Source organism: Thalassophryne amazonica, chromosome 5 (assembly GCF_902500255.1).
Source record: "Thalassophryne amazonica chromosome 5, fThaAma1.1, whole genome shotgun sequence".
NCBI classification, from domain to species: domain Eukaryota; kingdom Metazoa; phylum Chordata; class Actinopteri; order Batrachoidiformes; family Batrachoididae; genus Thalassophryne; species Thalassophryne amazonica.
In genome coordinates, this window is record NC_047107.1 from 131216268 (window position 1) to 131235980 (window position 19713).

General features: G+C 47.6%; 1 protein-coding gene across 1 annotated transcript in view; it reads left to right on the forward strand.

Annotated features, from left to right (window-relative positions):
* Window positions 1-19713, forward strand: part of ak8 (adenylate kinase 8) — a 64788-nt gene that overhangs the window by 31798 nt on the left and 13277 nt on the right. The window contains exon 10 of the mRNA XM_034171416.1: window positions 2534-2623. Within this exon, the coding sequence (XP_034027307.1) occupies window positions 2534-2623 (90 nt within the window). The remainder of the gene's footprint in view (window positions 1-2533; window positions 2624-19713) is intronic.

Genomic DNA, 19713 nt, shown 5'->3' on the forward strand with positions numbered 1-19713 from the left:
AGACAAATTTCCCTGAAGGGACAATAAAGTGTATCGTATCGTATCGTAAATCCCAAATGTGGTTCAAAGGAGACTGTGCTGCCCTATTGTTTCCATGTTTGTAAATTTTACAACAACACAACAAAAATACAGTGATGCAGACTGTCCACACCGTCCAGACTGTCCACACCATCCAGACCATCCAGATTGTCCAGACTGTCCACACCATCCTGACAGTCCACACCGTCCAGACTGTCCACACCATCCTGACAGTCCACACCGTCCTGACTGTCCACACAGTCCACACCGTCCTGACTGTCCACACCGTCCTGACTGTCTACACTGTCCACACCGTCCAGACTGTCCACACCATCCTGACAGTCCACACCGTCCAGACTGTCCACACCGTCCTGACTGTCCACACAGTCCACACCTTCCAGACTGTACACACCGTCCTCACTGTCTACACTGTCCATACCATCCAGACTGTCCACACCATCCTGACAGTCCACACCGTCCAGACTGTCTACTGCGTCCTGAAAGTCCACACAGTCCACATCGTCTAGACTGTACACACGGTCCTGACTGTCCACACCGTCCAGACTGTCCACACCGTCCAGACTGTCCACACCGTCCTGACTGTCCACACCGTCCTGACTGTCCACACCGTCCACACCTTCCAAACTGTCCACACTGTCCTGACTGTCTACACTGTCCACACCGTCCAGACTGTCCACACCATCCTGACAGTCCACACCGTCCAGACTGTCTACAGCGTCCTGAAAGTCCACACAGTCCACATCGTCCAGACTGTCCACACCGTCCTGACTGTCCACACCATCCTGACTGTCCACACTGTCCAGACTGTCCACACCATCCTGACTGTCTACACCATCCAGACTGTCCACACAGTCCTCACCGTCCACACCGTCCTGAACATCTATACTGTTCACACCGTCCAGACTGTCTTCACTTTCCAGACTGTCAACAACGTCCAGACTGTCTACACCGTCCTGACTGTCTATACTGTCCACACTGTCCTGACAGTCCACACCATCCTGACTGTCCACACCTTCCAGACTGTCCACACTGTCCAGACTGTACACACCATCCTGACTGTCCACACAGTCCACATCGTCCTGACTGTCTACACTGTCCACACCATCCAGACAGTCCACACTGTCTAGACTGTCCTCACCATCCAGACTGTCCACACAGTCCACACCGTCCTGACTGTCTATACTGTCCACACTGTCCTGACAGTCCACACCATCCTGACTGTCCACACTGTCCACACCTTCCAGACTGTCCACACTGTCCACACTGTCCACACTGTCCACACCATCCTGACTGTCCACACAGTCCACATCGTCCTGACTGTCTACACTGTCCACACCATCCAGACAGTCCACACTGTCTAGACTGTCCTCGCCATCCAGACTGTCCACACCTTCCAGACTGTCCACACTGTTTACACCATCCAGACAGTCCAGACTGTCCACACCGTCCACACTGTCCAGACAGTCCAGATTGTCTACATCGTCCAGACTGTCCACACCGTGCCGACTGTCCACACAGTCCAGGTCAGGTCTGGAAGCATCCATCAAACGTCACACTGACATTTATATCTTACTGTAGTATCCAGTGAACCAATCCATACTTTCTCTTAACGGTCCCCCCTAAAAATCGGTCTGTGCGTTATTAGCCGCAATTCACCAATTATCACCTCGTTTCTGCTTAAAATAGCCTCATTTCTCTTTAAAACTGACTTTAGAATGATTTAAGAGGTTTTACATTGTCATCTGATGGTTAATAATCACATTGTTCCATTTGATTGCTTTGGGTGAGGAGACTCTGTCTTAGATGAGCTGCTGAGCTCTGAAATGATGCATGCGCAGTGGAGGCAGGGCGGACCAATTTTTAGGGGAGGACTGTTCAGTCTGCGACACCAGCTTTTCACTGTGGACAACAACTAAGTTCTTAATATGATCAACATGAGCTGCATTAACACACAGAAAGATAAGATGACCAATGGGTGCTAAATAAAAAGAAGATAACAAAGGGGCCAGAAGCAGAACCTTGGGCGCTCTTTATTTTCATGCAGAACATTTAGCTGTTTTGTGATTATGCAAGACACACTGATCGTTCTGATTGGTCAGATCACAGTCATGTCAGAGCCAGTCCAGAAAGGACAACATTTTTTTTTGTCTGTTTAACAAAATGCAGTGATCAGTTGTGTCAGAGCCAGAGGTCACGCTGAGGTCACGTTAGTCATCCTGAAGTGGAGTCTGGAGGCTGTTCAGCACTATGTGGAATAATAAACTGTAAACATAGACTGGAAACTGGTTGTCAAACCAGGAGCCAGACCAGGTTTTTCAGTTCAGGTTTAACTACAGCAGTTTTTAAACCAACCAGACTATCAGTGCTCAGTACCCTGGACCCAAACAGCAACATACTGACTCAGGACCATTATTGATTACATAACTGTTTATTATATCTTCATTGCCAAATTTGATCCACGTCTCTATGTCGTGTCGTCCCCCCACCCCCAAAGTCTCTTGTGATCAGCTGTTGCGTTCTGCAGCATCAGATGGTTCAGGATTAGGAGAAAATGTCCAACTCTACCTGGATGACGGCCAACCAGGTGACCACACACACATACACACAAAAACACACCTGTTGAATTATTGTCCATATTCCAGCACCCTCATCGCAGACCACAGGCTCCTCCCCGTTCCTAGATGTTTCTGTTTGGTTGCCATCCACAGTGCCACGCATTTCTCACGCAGCACAAACAAAGAGTTGTCCGGTATAGACCTGCCGGTTTATGTCCGGTATAGAGCTACAGGTTTATGTCCGATATAGAGCTGGCAGTTTATGTCCGATATAGAGCTGGCAGTTTATGTCCGATATAGAGCTGGCAGTTTATGTCCGGTATAGAGCTGCAGGTTTATGTCCGGTATAGAGCTGCAGGTTTATGTCCGGTATAGAGCTGCCGGTTTATGTCCGGTATAGAGCTACAGGTTTATGTCCGGTATAGAGCTACAGGTTTATGTCCGGTATAGAGCTACAGGTTTATGTCCGGTATAGAGCTGCCGGTTTATGTCCGGTATAGAGCTACAGATTTATGTCCGGTATAGAGCTGCCGGTTTATGTCCGGTATAGAGCTACAGGTTTATGTCCGCTATAGAGCTGCCAGTTTGTGTCCGGTATAGACCTGCCCGTCTATGTCCGGTATAGAGCTACAGGTTTATGTCCGGTATAGAGCTGCCGGTTTATGTCCGGTATAGAGCTACAGGTTTATGTCCAGTATAGAGCTGCCAGTTTATGTCCGGTATAGAATGTTTTCATGAGATTGATTGTTCACGTGATTTTGCACCCTGTGGGCATTGTGGATTGCGACGCGGTGGCCACTGTGATAAGCTACGTGCATTTGGTGAACAATTGCAGAAGCTTCAGCAATGGTCATCTTTTGTGCTGTTGTAAGTTGCTCAAACAGAGGTGATAAAAATTAGGCAGGTCGCTCATTTTACAGGCTGCTAGCAGTTATTGTGCATCAAGCAGCAGAGTGTTACAAGCTTTCTAAGGACACAGAGACCTGGATCAGCAGATCTGAAGGAAGCTTTAATATGGCCAGAACCAAACAGGCCGCCCGTAAATCCAAAGCCGCCTGGAAGAGCGCTCTGGCTACCGGCAAAGTGAAGAGGACTCACTGTTACAGGCCCGGCACCGTGGTGCTGAGAGAGATCCGCTGCTACCAGAAATCCACCGAGCTGCTGATCTGCAAGCTGCCCTTCCAGCGCCTGGTGAGAGAAATCGCTCGGGACTTCAAGACCGACCTCCACTTTCAGAGCTCCGCTGTGATGCTCTGCAGGAGTCCAGCGAGGCTGACCTGGTCGACAGCTTGCGGATCAGCAGCTAGGTGGATTTCTGGTAGCAGTGGATCTCTCTCAGCGCGACGGTATCGGGCCTGTAACGGTGAGGCTTCTTCACACTGCCGGTAGCCGGAGCACTCTTCCAGGTGGCTTTGGTAGCGGGCTGGTTCCTCGGAGCTTTTCCTCCGGTGGATTTACGGGCGGTCTGCTTGGTTCTGGCCATATTAAGTTTATGTTGTGAAACTGCCAGACACTTCATTAAATAGTCATTAAATTCACTATCCAGTACAACATATCAATCAATCAATCAATCAATTTTTTTTTATATAGCGCCAAATCACAACAAACAGTTGCCCCAAGGCGCTTTATATTGTAAGGCAAGGCCATACAATAATTATGTAAAACCCCAACGGTCAAAACGACCCCCTGTGAGCAAGCACTTGGCTACAGTGGGAAGGAAAAACTCCCTTTTAACAGGAAGAAACCTCCAGCAGAACCAGGCTCAGGGAGGGGCAGTCTTCTGCTGGGACTGGTTGGGGCTGAGGGAGAGAACCAGGAAAAAGACATGCTGTGGAGGGGAGCAGAGATCGATCACTAATGATTAAATGCAGAGTGGTGCATACAGAGCAAAAAGAGAAAGAAACAGTGCATCATGGGAACCCCCCAGCAGTCTACGTCTATAGCAGCATAACTAAGGGATGGTTCAGGGTCACCTGATCCAGCCCTAACTATAAGCTTTAGCAAAAAGGAAAGTTTTAAGCCTAATCTTAAAAGTAGAGAGGGTGTCTGTCTCCCTGATCTGAATTGGGAGCTGGTTCCACAGGAGAGGAGCCTGAAAGCTGAAGGCTCTGCCTCCCATTCTACTCTTACAAACCCTAGGAACTATAAGTAAGCCTGCAGTCTGAGAGCGAAGCACTCTATTGGGGTGATATGGTACTACGAGGTCCCTAAGATAAGATGGGACCTGATTATTCAAAACCTTATAAGTAAGAAGAATTTTAAATTCTATTCTAGAATTAACAGGAAGCCAATGAAGAGAGGCCAATATGGGTGAGATATGCTCTCTCCTTCTAGTCCCCGTTAGTACTCTAGCTGCAGCATTTTGAATTAACTGAAGGCTTTTTAGGGAACTTTTAGGACAACCTGATAATAATGAATTACAATAGTCCAGCCTAGAGGAAATAAATGCATGAATTAGTTTTTCAGCATCACTCTGAGACAAGACCTTTCTAATTTTAGAGATATTGCGTAAATGCAAAAAAGCAGTCCTACATCTTTGTTTAATATGCGCTTTGAATGACATATCCTGATCCTGATATGGATCCACTGAACCAACTGCTACACATCGATCACAATAAACAGCTTTATCTCAAGGGTTTAAAGCTTTCATTCTCTCTATTTTCTTTCACACACCAGCCACGTAGTAATCCACAATGGAGACGGGAGCAAATCGGTCACGTGATTGAAAACCCTCTATAGAGCTGCAGGTTTATGTACAGGTTAGAGCTGCAGGTTTATGTCCGGTATAGAGCTGCAGGTTGATGTCCGGTATAGAGCTGCAGGTTGATGTCCAGTAGAGAGCTGCAGGTTTATGTCTGATATAGAACTGCAGGTTTATGTTCGGATTCGAGCTGCAGGTTTATGTCTGGTATAGAGCTCCAGGTTTATGTCCGGTATAGAGCTGCAGGTTTATGTTCGGATTCGAGCTGCAGGTTTATGTCCGGTATAGAGCTGCAGGTTTATGTCTGGTATAGAGCTGCAGGTTTAAGTCCGGTACAGAACTGCAGGTTTATGTCCGGTACAGAGCTGCAGGTTTATGTCCGGTACAGAGCTGCAGGTTTATGTCCGGTATAGAGCTGCAGGTTTATGTCTGGTATAGAGCTGCAGGTTTATGTCTGAATGTCTGAGTAGACCATTCTACTCTCCACGAGTTTAACTCCTTCATACTTTGCTCTGTGTATATTCCACCGAGCGCAGACGTGCACGAGGCCGAGCGCGCGCTCGCGGATCAGATTATGAGCGTGGAGAGAGACTTTCTGGACTCTCTTGTTATAATTCTCTGTGATTTTAAAAAGGGAATCTCAGTCAGGAATTACCAAAATACAAACAGTTTGTTAAATGCCCGACCAGAGAAGGGAGCACGTTAGATCATTGTTACGCGACAGTGAGCGGCGCCTACCGCGCGGTGGCCCGTGCAGCTTTGGGACTCTCAGATCACGTGATGGTCTACTTGATCCCCACGTACAGACAGAGACTTAAACTCTCTAAACCTGTTGTGAGGATGTCTAAAGTGTGGAGCAATGAAGCTGTAGAGGAGCTACGCGCTTGCTTGGGCACTACGGATTGGGATATGTTTGAGGCTTCAACAGACAGTCTAGATGACTACACGGACACTGTGACATCATATATTCATTTCTGTGAAGACAGCATCATCCCACAGCGTACCAGGGTGAGATATAACAATGACACGCCCTGGTTCACACCTAAACTCCGGCAGCTCCATCAGCAGAAAGAGGTGGCTTTCAGAGAAGGAGACAGAGACAGCTATAGAGGTGCAAAGTACAGATTTAGCAAGGAGGTGGCAAAGGCTAAATCCATGTACAGTTCACGTCTGCAGCAAAGGTTCTCTGCCAACGACTCGGCCTCTGTGTGGAGGGGGTTGAAAGAGATCACCAACTACAAGTCCAAAGCACCTCGTTCTGTTGACGACCTGAAGCTGGCCAATGACCTGAACGTCTTCTATTCACGCTTTGAAGACAAAGACTCACACCTCCCCACCCCCCACACAAGTGGATACTCAAACACTCTGGACCTCCCCCCTCTCACTGCTGCCCTCCCCACTCCCCCTGTTGCCCTCTCGGTCCAAGAGGAGGACGTGAGGAGACATTTCAAAAGGCTGAATCCACGTAAGGCCCCGGCCCCAGACTGTGTCTCTCCTGCCACCCTGAGACACTGCGCTGATGAGCTGGCCCCAGTCTTCACGGGGACCTTCAACACTTCCCTGGAGTCATGCCATGTTCCAGTCTGTTTCAAGTCCTCAATCATAGTTCCAGTCCCCAAGAAACCACGCGTCACTGGACTTAATGACTACCGTCCTGTGGCTCTCACGTCTGTAGTCATGAAGACCTTCGAACGCCTGGTTTTATCCCACCTGAAGTCCATCACCGACCCCCTCCTGGACCCCCTGCAGTTTGCCTACAGAGCCAACAGGTCTGTAGATGATGCCATAAACCTGGCCCTGCACTCCATCCTGCAGCACCTGGACTCCCCAGGAACCTACGCTAGGATCCTGTTTGTGGACTTCAGCTCTGCATTCAACACCATCCTTCCAGCTTTGCTCCAGGACAAGCTTTCCCTGCTCCACGTGCCCAACTCCACCTGCAGGTGGATCACAGACTTCCTGACGGACCGGAGTCAGCGTGTGAGGCTGGGAAAAAATGTTTCGAACACCCGGGCTCTCAGCACAGGATCTCCACAGGGCTATGTCCTTTCCCCTCTGCTCTTCTCCCTCTACACTAACTGCTGCACCTCCAGCCACAACTCTGTAAAGCTTATCAAGAGAGGCCAATATGGGTGAGATATGCTCTCTCCTTCTAGTCCCCGTTAGTACTCTAGCTGCAGCATTTTGAATTAACTGAAGGCTTTTCAGGGAACTTTTAGGACAACCTGATAATAATGAATTACAATAGTCCAGCCTAGAGGAAATAAATGCATGAATTAGTTTTTCAGCATCACTCTGAGACAAGACCTTTCTAATTTTAGAGATATTGCGTAAATGCAAAAAAGCAGTCCTACATATTTGTTTAATATGCACATTGAATGACATATCCTGATCAAAAATGACTCCAAGATTTCTCACAGTATTACTAGAGGTCAGGGTAATGCCATCCAGAGTAAGGATCTGGTTAGACACCATGTTTCTAAGATTTGTGGGGCCAAGTACAATAACTTCAGTTTTATCTGAGTTTAAAAGCAGGAAATTAGAGGTCATCCATGTCTCTATGTCTGTAAGACAATCCTGCAGTTTAGCTAATTGGTGTGTGTCCTCTGGCTTCATGGATAGATAAAGCTGGGTATCATCTGCGTAACAATGAAAATTTAAGCAATACCGTCTAATAATACTGCCTAAGGGAAGCATATATAAAGTGAATCAAATTGGTCCTAGCACAGAACCTTGTGGAACTCCATAATTAACTTTAGTCTGTGAAGAAGATTCCCCATTTACATGAACAAATTGTAATCTATTAGACAAATATGATTCAAACCACCGCAGCGCAGTGCCTTTAATACCTATGGCATGCTCTAATCTCTGTAATAAAATTTTATGGTCAACAGTATCAAAAGCAGCACTGAGGTCTAACAGAACAAGCACAGAGATGAGTCCATTGTCCGAGGCCATAAGAAGATCATTTGTAACCTTCACTAATGCTGTTTCTGTACTATGATGAATTCTAAAACCTGACTGAAACTCTTCAAATAGACCATTCCTCTGCAGATGATCAGTTAGCTGTTTTACAACTACCCTTTCAAGAATTTTTGAGAGAAAAGGAAGGTTGGAGATTGGCCTATAATTAGCTAAGATAGCTGGGTCAAGTGATGGCTTTTTAAGTAATGGTTTACTTACTGCCACCTTAAAAGCCTGTGGTACATAGCCAACTAACAAAGATAGATTGATCATATTTAAGATCGAAGCATTAAATAATGGTAGGGCTTCCTTGAGCAGCCTGGTAGGAATGGGGTCTAATAAACATGTTGATGGTTTGGATGAAGTAACTAATGAAAATAACTCAGACAGAACAATCGGAGAGAAAGAGTCTAACCAAATACCGGCATCACTGAAAGCAGCCAAAGATAACGATACGTCTTTGGGATGGTTATGAGTAATTTTTTCTCTAATAGTTAAAATTTTGTTAGCAAAGAAAGTCATGAAGTCATTACTAGTTAAAGTTAATGGAATACTCAGCTCAATAGAGCTCTGACTCTTTGTCAGCCTGGCTACAGTGCTGAAAAGAAACCTGGGGTTGTTCTTATTTTCTTCAATTAGTGATGAGTAGAAAGATGTCCTAGCTTTACGGAGGGCTTTTTTATAGAGCAACAGACTCTTTTTCCAGGCTAAGTGAAGATCTTCTAAATTAGTGAGACGCCATTTCCTCTCCAACTTACGGGTTATCTGCTTTAAGCTACGAGTTTGTGAGTTATACCACGGAGTCAGACACTTCTGATTTAAAGCTCTCTTTTTCAGAGGAGCTACAGCATCCAAAGTTGTCTTCAATGAGGATGTAAAACTATTGACGAGATACTCTATCTCCCTTACAGAGTTTAGGTAGCTACTCTGCACTGTGTTGGTATATGGCATTAGAGAACATAAAGAAGGAATCATATCCTTAAACCTAGTTACAGCGCTTTCTGAAAGACTTCTAGTGTAATGAAACTTATTCCCCACTGCAGGGTAGTCCATCAGAGTAAATGTAAATGTTATTAAGAAATGATCAGACAGAAGGGAGTTTTCAGGGAATACTGTTAAGTCTTCTATTTCCATACCATAAGTCAGAACAAGATCTAAGATATGATTAAAGTGGTGGGTGGACTCATTTACTTTTTGAGCAAAGCCAATAGAGTCTAATAATAGATTAAATGCAGTGTTGAGGCTGTCATTCTCAGCATCTGTGTGGATGTTAAAATCGCCCACTATAATTATCTTATCTGAGCTAAACACTAAGTCAGACAAAAGGTCTGAAAATTCACAGAGAAACTCACAGTAACGACCAGGTGGACGATAGATAATAACAAATAAAACTGGTTTTTGGGACTTCCAATTTGGATGGACAAGACTAAGAGACAAGCTTTCAAATGAATTAAAGCTCTGTCTGGGTTTTTGATTAATTAATAAGCTGGAATGGAAGATTGCTGCTAATCCTCCGCCCCGGCCCGTGCTACGAGCATTCTGACAGTTAGTGTGACTCGGGGGTGTTGACTCATTTAAACTAACATATTCATCCTGCTGTAACCAGGTTTCTGTAAGGCAGAATAAATCAATATGTTGATCAATTATTATATCATTTACCAACAGGGACTTAGAAGAGAGAGACCTAAGACCTAACCTAAAATCCCGAGTCCCCAGGTGGCCACTGCTCCCAGCTGTCAGATCTGGTACTGCTGGCAGGAAAAACAAACAGGTTACGGTGGGTGTGTGTACACCCAGCAAAACAGTCAACAAAAACACAGTTCCTTCCTGAGGGAAAAACCTCCACCTCCAAACACAGGAACACAGAGTACGTGCAGTGCCTTATGTAACACTTAACAAGTCTGGAGTGAGGAGTGGGTACGCCAACTCCTTCCAACTTCCACAAACTCGGCTACAAGCTGCAAGTGTACAAAAGGTTACGACTGCAAAAAGCTCTGCTGCAAAGACGTGTGCATACGGCACAGAACGGCTGAGTCGGTTTACCTGTCTGGTAAGCTGATAACTCGGCAGGGTTCTGATGATTCTCCCAGGCTTTTATGGTGGTCATGATGATGATGATGATGATGATGACTGACAGCTGTCAGTGTCGGCGCAGCTGGAGCTCCTGTGTGGCGGCTGCGCCCTCTGGTGCCTGAAACCCAACAACAGGCAGGGCGCCCTCTGGCGTTGGCCAGCAGTACCTCCTCTTCGGGCGGTCCACACAACAGGACCCCCCCCCCTCAACGGGCGCCTCCTGGTGCCCAACCAGGCTTGTCGGGATGTCGCTGGTAGAACTCTGCCAGGAGGGCTGGATCCAGGATGAAGCTCCTCTTCACCCAAGAGCATTCTTCGGGTCCGTAACCCTCCCAGTCCACCAGATATTGGAGACCCCGACCCCTCCGGCGGACATCCAGGAGCCTGCGGACTGTCCACGCAGGCTCGCCGTCGATGATGCGGGCAGGAGGCGGCGCTGGTCCGGGGGTTCAGAGGTCTGAGGTGTGGTATGGCTTAATCTTGGACACATGGAATACGGGGTGTATCCGCAGTGAAGCTGGGAGTTTCAGCTTCACTGCAGCTGGACTGATGACCTTGGTGATGGTGTATGGTCCGATGTACCTGTCCGTTAGTTTCGGTGAGTCTGTATGCAGAGGAATGTTCTTGGTTGAAAGCCAAACCTCTTGCCCAGGCTGGTATGCGGGGGCCAGGGTACGTCGGCGGTCCGCATGGCTCTTCGCCCTCGTCTGGGCTGTCAGAAGGGCAGAGCGGGCTGTGCGCCACACCCGATGGCACCTTCTGAGGTGGGCCTGGACCGAGGGGACCCCGACCTCTCTCTCCACAGCCGGAAACAATGAGGGCTGGTACCCCAAACACACCTCGAATGTGGAGAGGCCGGTCGCCGAAGATATTTGGCTGTTGTGGGCGTACTCAGTCCAGGCCAGATGTTGACTCCAGGCCGTCGGGTGCGCGGCTGTCACACATCTTAGGGCCTGCTCCAGATCTTGATTAGCCCGCTCTGCTTGTCCATTAGTCTGGGGGTGGTACCCGGACGAGAGGCTCACTGTGGCCCCCAGTTCCCTACAGAAACTCCTCCAGACTTGTGAGGAGAACTGGGGACCACGGTCTGAGACGATGTTCGTAGGGATACCATGCAGACGCACGACGTGGTGGACCAGGAGGTCTGCAGTCTCCTGGGCCGTTGGGAGCTTTGGGAGGGCCACGAAGTGGGCCACCTTGGAGAACCGGTCCACTATTGTCAAGATGGTCATCATACCCTGGGACGCAGGGAGACCCGTGACGAAGTCCAGGCCTATATGGGACCAGGGGCGTCGAGGCACCGGCAACGGCTGGAGGAGTCCTTTTTCCTGTTGGTGAACAGCCTTGCCCCTGGCGCAGATGGTGCAGGCCCAGACATACTCCCGGACATTGGTTTCTAGTTACGCCCACCAGAAACGCTGCCGGACCACTGCCACGGTCCTTCGCACCCCTGGATGGCAGGAGAGCTTGGAACCGTGACAGAAGTCCAGGACCGTAGCTCTTGCCTCTGGTGGGACGTACAGTCTGTTATTTGGTCCTCCGCCTGGGTCCGGGTGTCGCGTCAGGGCCTCCCTGACGATGTCTTCCACGTCTCACGTGAAGGTGGCGATGATAGTGGACTCTGGGATGATGGTGTCAGGTGGATCCAACAGCTCTGTTTTGACCTCCTCTTCATGCACCCAGGACAGTGCGTCAGACCATTGGTTTTTGGTCCCGGGGCGGTATGTAATCCGGAAGTCAAAACGACCAAAGAACAGTGACCAATGGGCTTGCCTGGGGTTCAGACGCTTAGCGGTCCGGATGTATTCCAGGTTCTGATGGTCAGTGAAAACCGTGAATGGTACCACAGCTCCCTCCAACAAGTGTCTCCACTCCTCCAGGGCCGCTTTCACCGCCAGGAGCTCCCGATTGCCGACGTCATAGTTCCGTTCTGCTGGGGTTAACCTGTGGGAAAAATAGGCACAAGGGTGGAGAACCTTGTCGGACTCCCCGCTCTGGGACAGCACGGCTCCTATCCCTGTGTCAGAGGCGTCCACTTCAACAACAACCTGGCGGCTAGGTCGGGCTGCACCAGAACTGGCGCAGTCGAGAACGACGTTTCAACTCCCTAAACGCGGCTTCGCACCGATCTGACCAGGTGAAGGGGACTTTTGGGGAGGTCAAGGCTGTCAGGGGACCAACCACCTGACTGTAGCCCTTGATGAACCTCCAATAGAAATTCGCGAAGCCGAGGAACTGTTGCAGCTTCCTACGGCTTGCCGGTTAGGGCCAATCTCTCACTGCCGCAACCTTGGCCAGATCGGGTGCGACGGAGTTGGAGGAGATAATGAACCCCAGGAAGGACAAAGAAGTACGGTGGAACGCGCACTTCTCGCCCTTCACAAACAGCCGGTTCTCCAACAACTGCTGCAGGACCTGACGTACATGCTTCACATGGGTCTCAGGATCCGGGGAGAAGATGAGGATATCGTCCAGGTATACGAAGACGAACCGATGCAGGAAGTCCTGCAAGATGTCGTTTACCAAAGCTTCGAACGTCGCGGGGGCGTTATTGAGGCCGAACGGCATGACCAGGTACTCAAAGTGACCTAACGGGGTGTTAAATGCCGTCTTCCATTCGTCTCCCTTCCGGATCTGAACCAGGTGATACGCATTTCTAAGATCCAGTTTAGTGAACATTTTGGCTCCATGCAGGGGCGTGAACACTGAATCCAACAGAGGCAACGGGTATCGATTGTGAACCGTAATCTCGTTCAGCCCTCTGTAATCAATGCATGGACGGAGGCCGCCGTCCTTCTTGCCCACAAAAAAGAATCCCGCACCTAACGGGGAGGAAGAGTTCCGGATTAACCCGGCAGCTAAAGAGTCCCGGATATAGGTCTCCATTGATTCGCGCTCAGGGCGTGAGAGGTTGTACAGTCTACTGGACGGATACTCAGCGCCCAGAATCAAATCAATGGCACAATCATACGGTCGGTGCGGGGGGAGGGTGAGCACCAGATCTTTGCTGAAAACGTCAGCAAGATCATGGTACTCGGTCGGCACCGCTGTAAGATTGGGGGAGACATGGACCTCCTCTTTAGCAATCGCACCGGGTGGGACCGAGGATCTTAGACACTCCCGGTGGCAGGTTTCGCTCCATTGAGCCACAACCCCAGTCGGCCAATCGATCCGGGGATTGTGCTTACTCATCCATGGATAACCCAAAATAATTCTGGAGGTAGAAGGTGTTACATAAAACACAATCTCCTCCCTGTGGTTTCCAGACACAACCAGTGTTAAGGGCTGTGTCTGGTGTGTTATTAATGGAAGAAGGGTGCCATCTGGTGCCCGTACCTTCAATGGAGAAGGAAGGGCCACTAGAGGGAGCCCTACTTCCTTAGCCCATCTGCTATCCATCAGATTCCCTTCTGACCCCGTGTCGATAAGTGCTGGGGCATGAAGGGTTAAATCCCCACAGAGGATCATAACTGGGACTCATGCGGATTTTCGTGCATTCCCCGCGTGTGTGTTGTGACCCACCCTTAGCCCAGTCTCTAAAGGCGAGTGTTGGTGCTTTGACCGCTTGGGGCAATTCTTCTGCAAATGCTCACTCAAGCCACAGATAACACACTCTCCGCGGGCCAGCCTCCTTTGTCTGTTTACTGATCTCATTTTGGTCCTGCTTGTTTCCATGGCAACGTCAGCAGGAGGAGCTGTTGTCACGCGGAGCGCTCTGGCTTTGGAGCGTGGGGAAGGCGGCGCTGACTCGGCCCCGGAAGGGGGAGGGACGGCTTGTGCCCGGCCACGTCCTTCGTCTCGCTCCCGTCGACGTTCTTCTATTCGGTTGTCTAACCGTATAACGAGGTCGATAAGCCCGTCTAATTCCCGCGGCTCGTCCTTAGCCACCAGGTGCTCCTTAAGGACCTTAGACAGTCCATTTACAAAGGCGGCGCAGAGCACTACCGTATTCCAGCCAGCTCTCGCTGCCGCGATGCGGAAGTTGACTGCATACTCAGCTGCACTCCGACGCCCCTGTCATATCGACAGCAGCACGTTTGAAGCAGTTTCGCCTCGATTCGGGTGATCAAACACCTGTCTGAACTCCCTCACAAACCCAGTGTATGTCGTTAGAAGCCATGAACTCTGTTCCCAAAGCGCCGTAGCCCAGGCGCGTGCCTTACCTCGAAGCAAATTAACAACATAAGCCACCCGGCTGGAGTCTGACGCGTACATTACGGGATGTTGTGCGAAGACGAGCGAGCACTGCATTAAGAAGTCCACGCACGTCTCAACACTACCTCCGTACGGCTCCGGGGGGCTAATGTATGCTTCAGGGGATGGGGGGGGTTCATTGAACGACCACGGGAGGGTCTCTGTTCAGCAACAGGTACCACAGGAGGAGGAGCAGCAGCCGCGCCCTGTGCGCGCGCTTCCACCTGAGCGGTGAGAGCCTCCATCCTACGATCGAGCAGTACGAGTACTGCTCGGTCACCAAATCCAGCCGAGCAGTGAGGGTGGTTAATATTTGCTGCAACTCACCCAACCTGCCTGCTGCTGGAGCCTGTGCACCTTGCACCTCCATTGATTGTTCAACGGATGGTATGTGCCCCTCGGAATCCATGACGTGTGGCCGAGTTATCCTGTTGGGAAAGTGTAAGACACGGACCCACACAGGGGGCGTAAATGAACGGACAATAGAGGTGCCAATAAATACAATTTAATATTGCAAAATATGCACAACAGGTCAAAATACTGCTTTAGTCTGTCAGTTAAAGTTCTACAAGAAGATGACGTGTGGGCAGGCCTGAGGATAGGAGACGCCTTATCCAGAGAAGAGCCGGGACCCACAAGATTCCACCGCCAACAGAGACCTGCAACACACCGGAGCCACCAAATCCCGAGTTCCCAGGTGGCCACTGCTCCCAGCTGTCAGATCTGGTACTGCTAGCAGGAAAAACAAACAGGTTACGGTGGGTGTGTGTACACCCAGCAAAACAGTCAGCAAAAACACAGTTCCTTCCTGAGGAAAAAACCTTCCCCTCCAAACACAGGAACACAGAGTACGTGCCGTGCCTTATGTAACACTTAACAAGTCTGGAGTGAGGAGTGGGTACGCCAACTCCTTCCAACTTTCACAAACTCGGCTACAAGCTGCAAGTGTACAAAAGGTTCCGACTGCAAAAAGCTCTGCCGCAAAGACGTGTGCGTACGGCACAGAACGACTGAGTCGGTTTACCTGTCTGGTAAGCTGATAACTCGGCAGGGTTCTGATGATTCTTCCAGGCTTTTATGGTGGTCATGATGATCAATCAATCATTTTTTCAATCAATTTTTTTATATAGCGCCAAATCACAACAAACAGTTGCCCCAAGGCGCTTTATATTGTAAGGCAAGGCCATACAATAATTATGTAAAACCCCAACGGTCAAACGACCCCCTGTGAGCAAGCACTTGGCTACAGTGGGAAGGAAAAACTCCCTTTTAACAGGAAGAAACCTCCAGCAGAACCAGGCTCAGGGAGGGGCAGTCTTCTGCTGGGACTGGTTGGGGCTGAGGGAGAGAACCAGGAAAAAGACATGCTGTGGAGGGGAGCAGAGATCGATCACTAATGATTAAATGCAGAGTGGTGCATACAGAGCAAAAAGAGAAAGAAACAGTGCATCATGGGAACCCCCCAGCAGTCTACGTCTATAGCAGCATAACTAAGGGATGGTTCAGGGTCACCTGATCCAGCCCTAACTATAAGCTTTAGCAAAAAGGAAAGTTTTAAGCCTAATCTTAAAAGTAGAGAGGGTGTCTGTCTCCCTGATCTGAATTGGGAGCTGGTTCCACAGGAGAGGAGCCTGAAAGCTGAAGGCTCTGCCTCCCATTCTACTCTTACAAACCCTAGGAACTACAAGTAAGCCTGCAGTCTGAGAGCGAAGCACTCTATTGGGGTGATATGGTACTACGAGGTCCCTAAGATAAGATGGGACCTGATTATTCAAAACCTTATAAGTAAGAAGAAGAATTTTAAATTCTATTCTAGAATTAACAGGAAGCCAATGAAGAGAGGCCAATATGGGTGAGATATGCTCTCTCCTTCTAGTCCCCGTCAGTACTCTAGCTGCAGCATTTTGAATTAACTGAAGGCTTTTTAGGGAACTTTTAGGACAACCTGATAATAATGAATTACAATAGTCCAGCCTAGAGGAAATAAATGCATGAATTAGTTTTTCAGCATCACTCTGAGACAAGACCTTTCTGATTTTAGAGATATTGCGTAAATGCAAAAAAGCAGTCCTACATATTTGTTTAATATGCGCTTTGAATGACATATCCTGATCAAAAATGACTCCAAGATTTCTCACAGTATTACTAGAGGTCAGGGTAATGCCATCCAGAGTAAGGATCTGGTTAGACACCATGTTTCTAAGATTTGTGGGGCCAAGTACAATAACTTCAGTTTTATCTGAGTTTAAAAGCAGGAAATTAGAGGTCATCCATGTCTTTATGTCTGTAAGACAATCCTGCAGTTTAGCTAATTGGTGTGTGTCCTCTGGCTTCATGGATAGATAAAGCTGGGTATCATCTGCGTAACAATGAAAATTTAAGCAATACCGTCTAATAATACTGCCTAAGGGAAGCATGTATAAAGTGAATAAAATTGGTCCAAGCACAGAACCTTGTGGAACTCCATAATTAACTTTAGTCTGTGAAGAAGATTCCCCATTTACATGAACAAATTGTAATCTATTAGACAAATATGATTCAAACCACCGCATCGCAGTGCCTTTAATACCTATGGCATGCTCTAATCTCTGTAATAAAATTTTATGGTCAACAGTATCAAAAGCAGCACTGAGGTGTAACAGAACAAGCACAGAGATGAGTCCACTGTCCGAGGCCATAAGAAGATCATTTGTAACTTTCACTAATGCTGTTTCTGTACTATGATGAATTCTAAAACCTGACTGAAACTCTTCAAATAGACCATTCCTCTGCAGATGATCAGTTAGCTGTTTTACAACTACCCTTTCAAGAATTTTTGAGAGAAAAGGAAGGTTGGAGATTGGCCTATAATTAGCTAAGATAGCTGGGTCAAGTGATGGCTTTTTAAGTAATGGTTTAATTACTGCCACCTTAAAAGCCTGTGGTACATAGCCAACTAACAAAGATAGATTGATCATATTTAAGATCGAAGCATTAAATAATGGTAGGGCTTCCTTGAGCAGCCTGGTAGGAATGGGGTCTAATAAACATGTTGATGGTTTGGATGAAGTAACTAATGAAAATAACTCAGACAGAACAATCGGAGAGAAAGAGTCTAACCAAATACCGGCATCACTGAAAGCAGCCAAAGATAACGATACGTCTTTGGGATGGTTATGAGTAATTTTTTCTCTAATAGTTAAAATTTTGTTAGCAAAGAAAGTCATGAAGTCATTACTAGTTAAAGTTAATGGAATACTCAGCTCAATAGAGCTCTGACTCTTTGTCAGCCTGGCTACAGTGCTGAAAAGAAACCTGGGGTTGTTCTTATTTTCTTCAATTAGTGATGAGTAGAAAGATGTCCTAGCTTTACGGAGGGCTTTTTTATAGAGCAACAGACTCTTTTTCCAGGCTAAGTGAAGATCTTCTAAATTAGTGAGACGCCATTTCCTCTCCAACTTACGGGTTATCTGCTTTAAGCTACGAGTTTGTGAGTTATACCACGGAGTCAGGCACTTCTGATTTAAAGCTCTCTTTTTTAGAGGAGCTACAGCATCCAAAGTTGTCTTCAATGAGGATGTAAAACTATTGATGAGATACTCTATCTCACTTACAGAGTTTAGGTAGCTACTCTGCACTGTGTTAGTATATGGCATTAGAGAACATAAAGAAGGAATCATATCCTTAAACCTAGTTACAGCGCTTTCTGAAAGACTTCTAGTGTAATGAAACTTATTCCCCACTGCTGGGTAGTCCATCAGAGTAAATGTAAATGTTATTAAGAAATGATCAGACAGAAGGGAGTTTTCAGGGAATACTGTTAAGTCTTCTATTTCCATACCATAAGTCAGAACAAGATCTAAGATATGATTAAAGTGGTGGGTGGACTCATTTACTTTTTGAGCAAAGCCAATAGAGTCTAATAATAGATTAAATGCAGTGTTGAGGCTGTCATTCTCAGCATCTGTGTGGATGTTAAAATCGCCCACTATAATTATCTTATCTGAGCTAAGCACTAAGTCAGACAAAAGGTCTGAAAATTCACAGAGAAACTCACAGTAACGACCAGGTGGACGATAGATAATAACAAATAAAACTGGTTTTTGGGACTTCCAATTTGGATGGACAAGACTAAGAGTCAAGCTTTCAAATGAATTAAAGCTCTGTCTGGGTTTTTGATTAATTAATAAGCTGGAATGGAAGATTGCTGCTAATCCTCCGCCCCGGCCCGTGCTACGAGCATTCTGACAGTTAGTGTGACTCGGGGGTGTTGACTCATTTAAACTAACATATTCATCCTGCTGTAACCAGGTTTCTGTAAGGCAGAATAAATCAATATGTTGATCAATTATTATATCATTTACCAACAGGGACTTAGAAGAGAGAGACCTAATGTTTAATAGACCACATTTAACTGTTTTAGTCTGTGGTGCAGTTGAAGGTGCTATATTTTTTTTTCTTTTTGAATTTTTATGCTTAAATAGATTTTTGCTGGTTATTGGTTGTCTGGGAGCAGGCACCGTCTCTACGGGGATGGGGTAATGAGGGGATGGCAGGGGGAGAGAAGCTGCAGAGAGGTGTGTAAGACTACAACTCTGCTTCCTGGTCCCAACCCTGGATAGTCACGGTTTGGAGGATTTAAGAAAATTGGCCAGATTTCTAGAAATGAGAGCTGCTCCATCCAAAGTGGGATGGATGCCGTCTCTCCTAACAAGACCAGGTTTTCCCCAGAAGCTTTGCCAATTATCTATGAAGCCCACCTCATTTTTTGGACACCACTCAGACAGCCAGCAATTCAAGGAGAACATGCGACTAAACATGTCACTCCCGGTCTGATTGGGGAGGGGCCCAGAGAAAACTACAGAGTCCGACATTGTTTTTGCAAAGTTACACACCGATTTAATGTTAATTTTAGTGACCTCCGATTGGCGTAACCGGGTGTCATTACTGCCGACGTGAATTACAATCTTACCACATTTACGCTTAGCCTTAGCCAGCAGTTTCAAATTTCCTTCAATGTCGCCTGCTCTGGCCCCCGGAAGACAATTGACTATGGTTGCTGGTGTCGCTAACTTCACATTTCGCAAAACAGAGTCGCCAATAACCAGAGTTTGATCCTCGGCGGGTGTGTCGTCGAGTGGGGAAAAACGGTTAGAGATGTGAACGGGTTGGCGGTGTACACGGGGCTTCTGTTTAGGGCTACGCTTC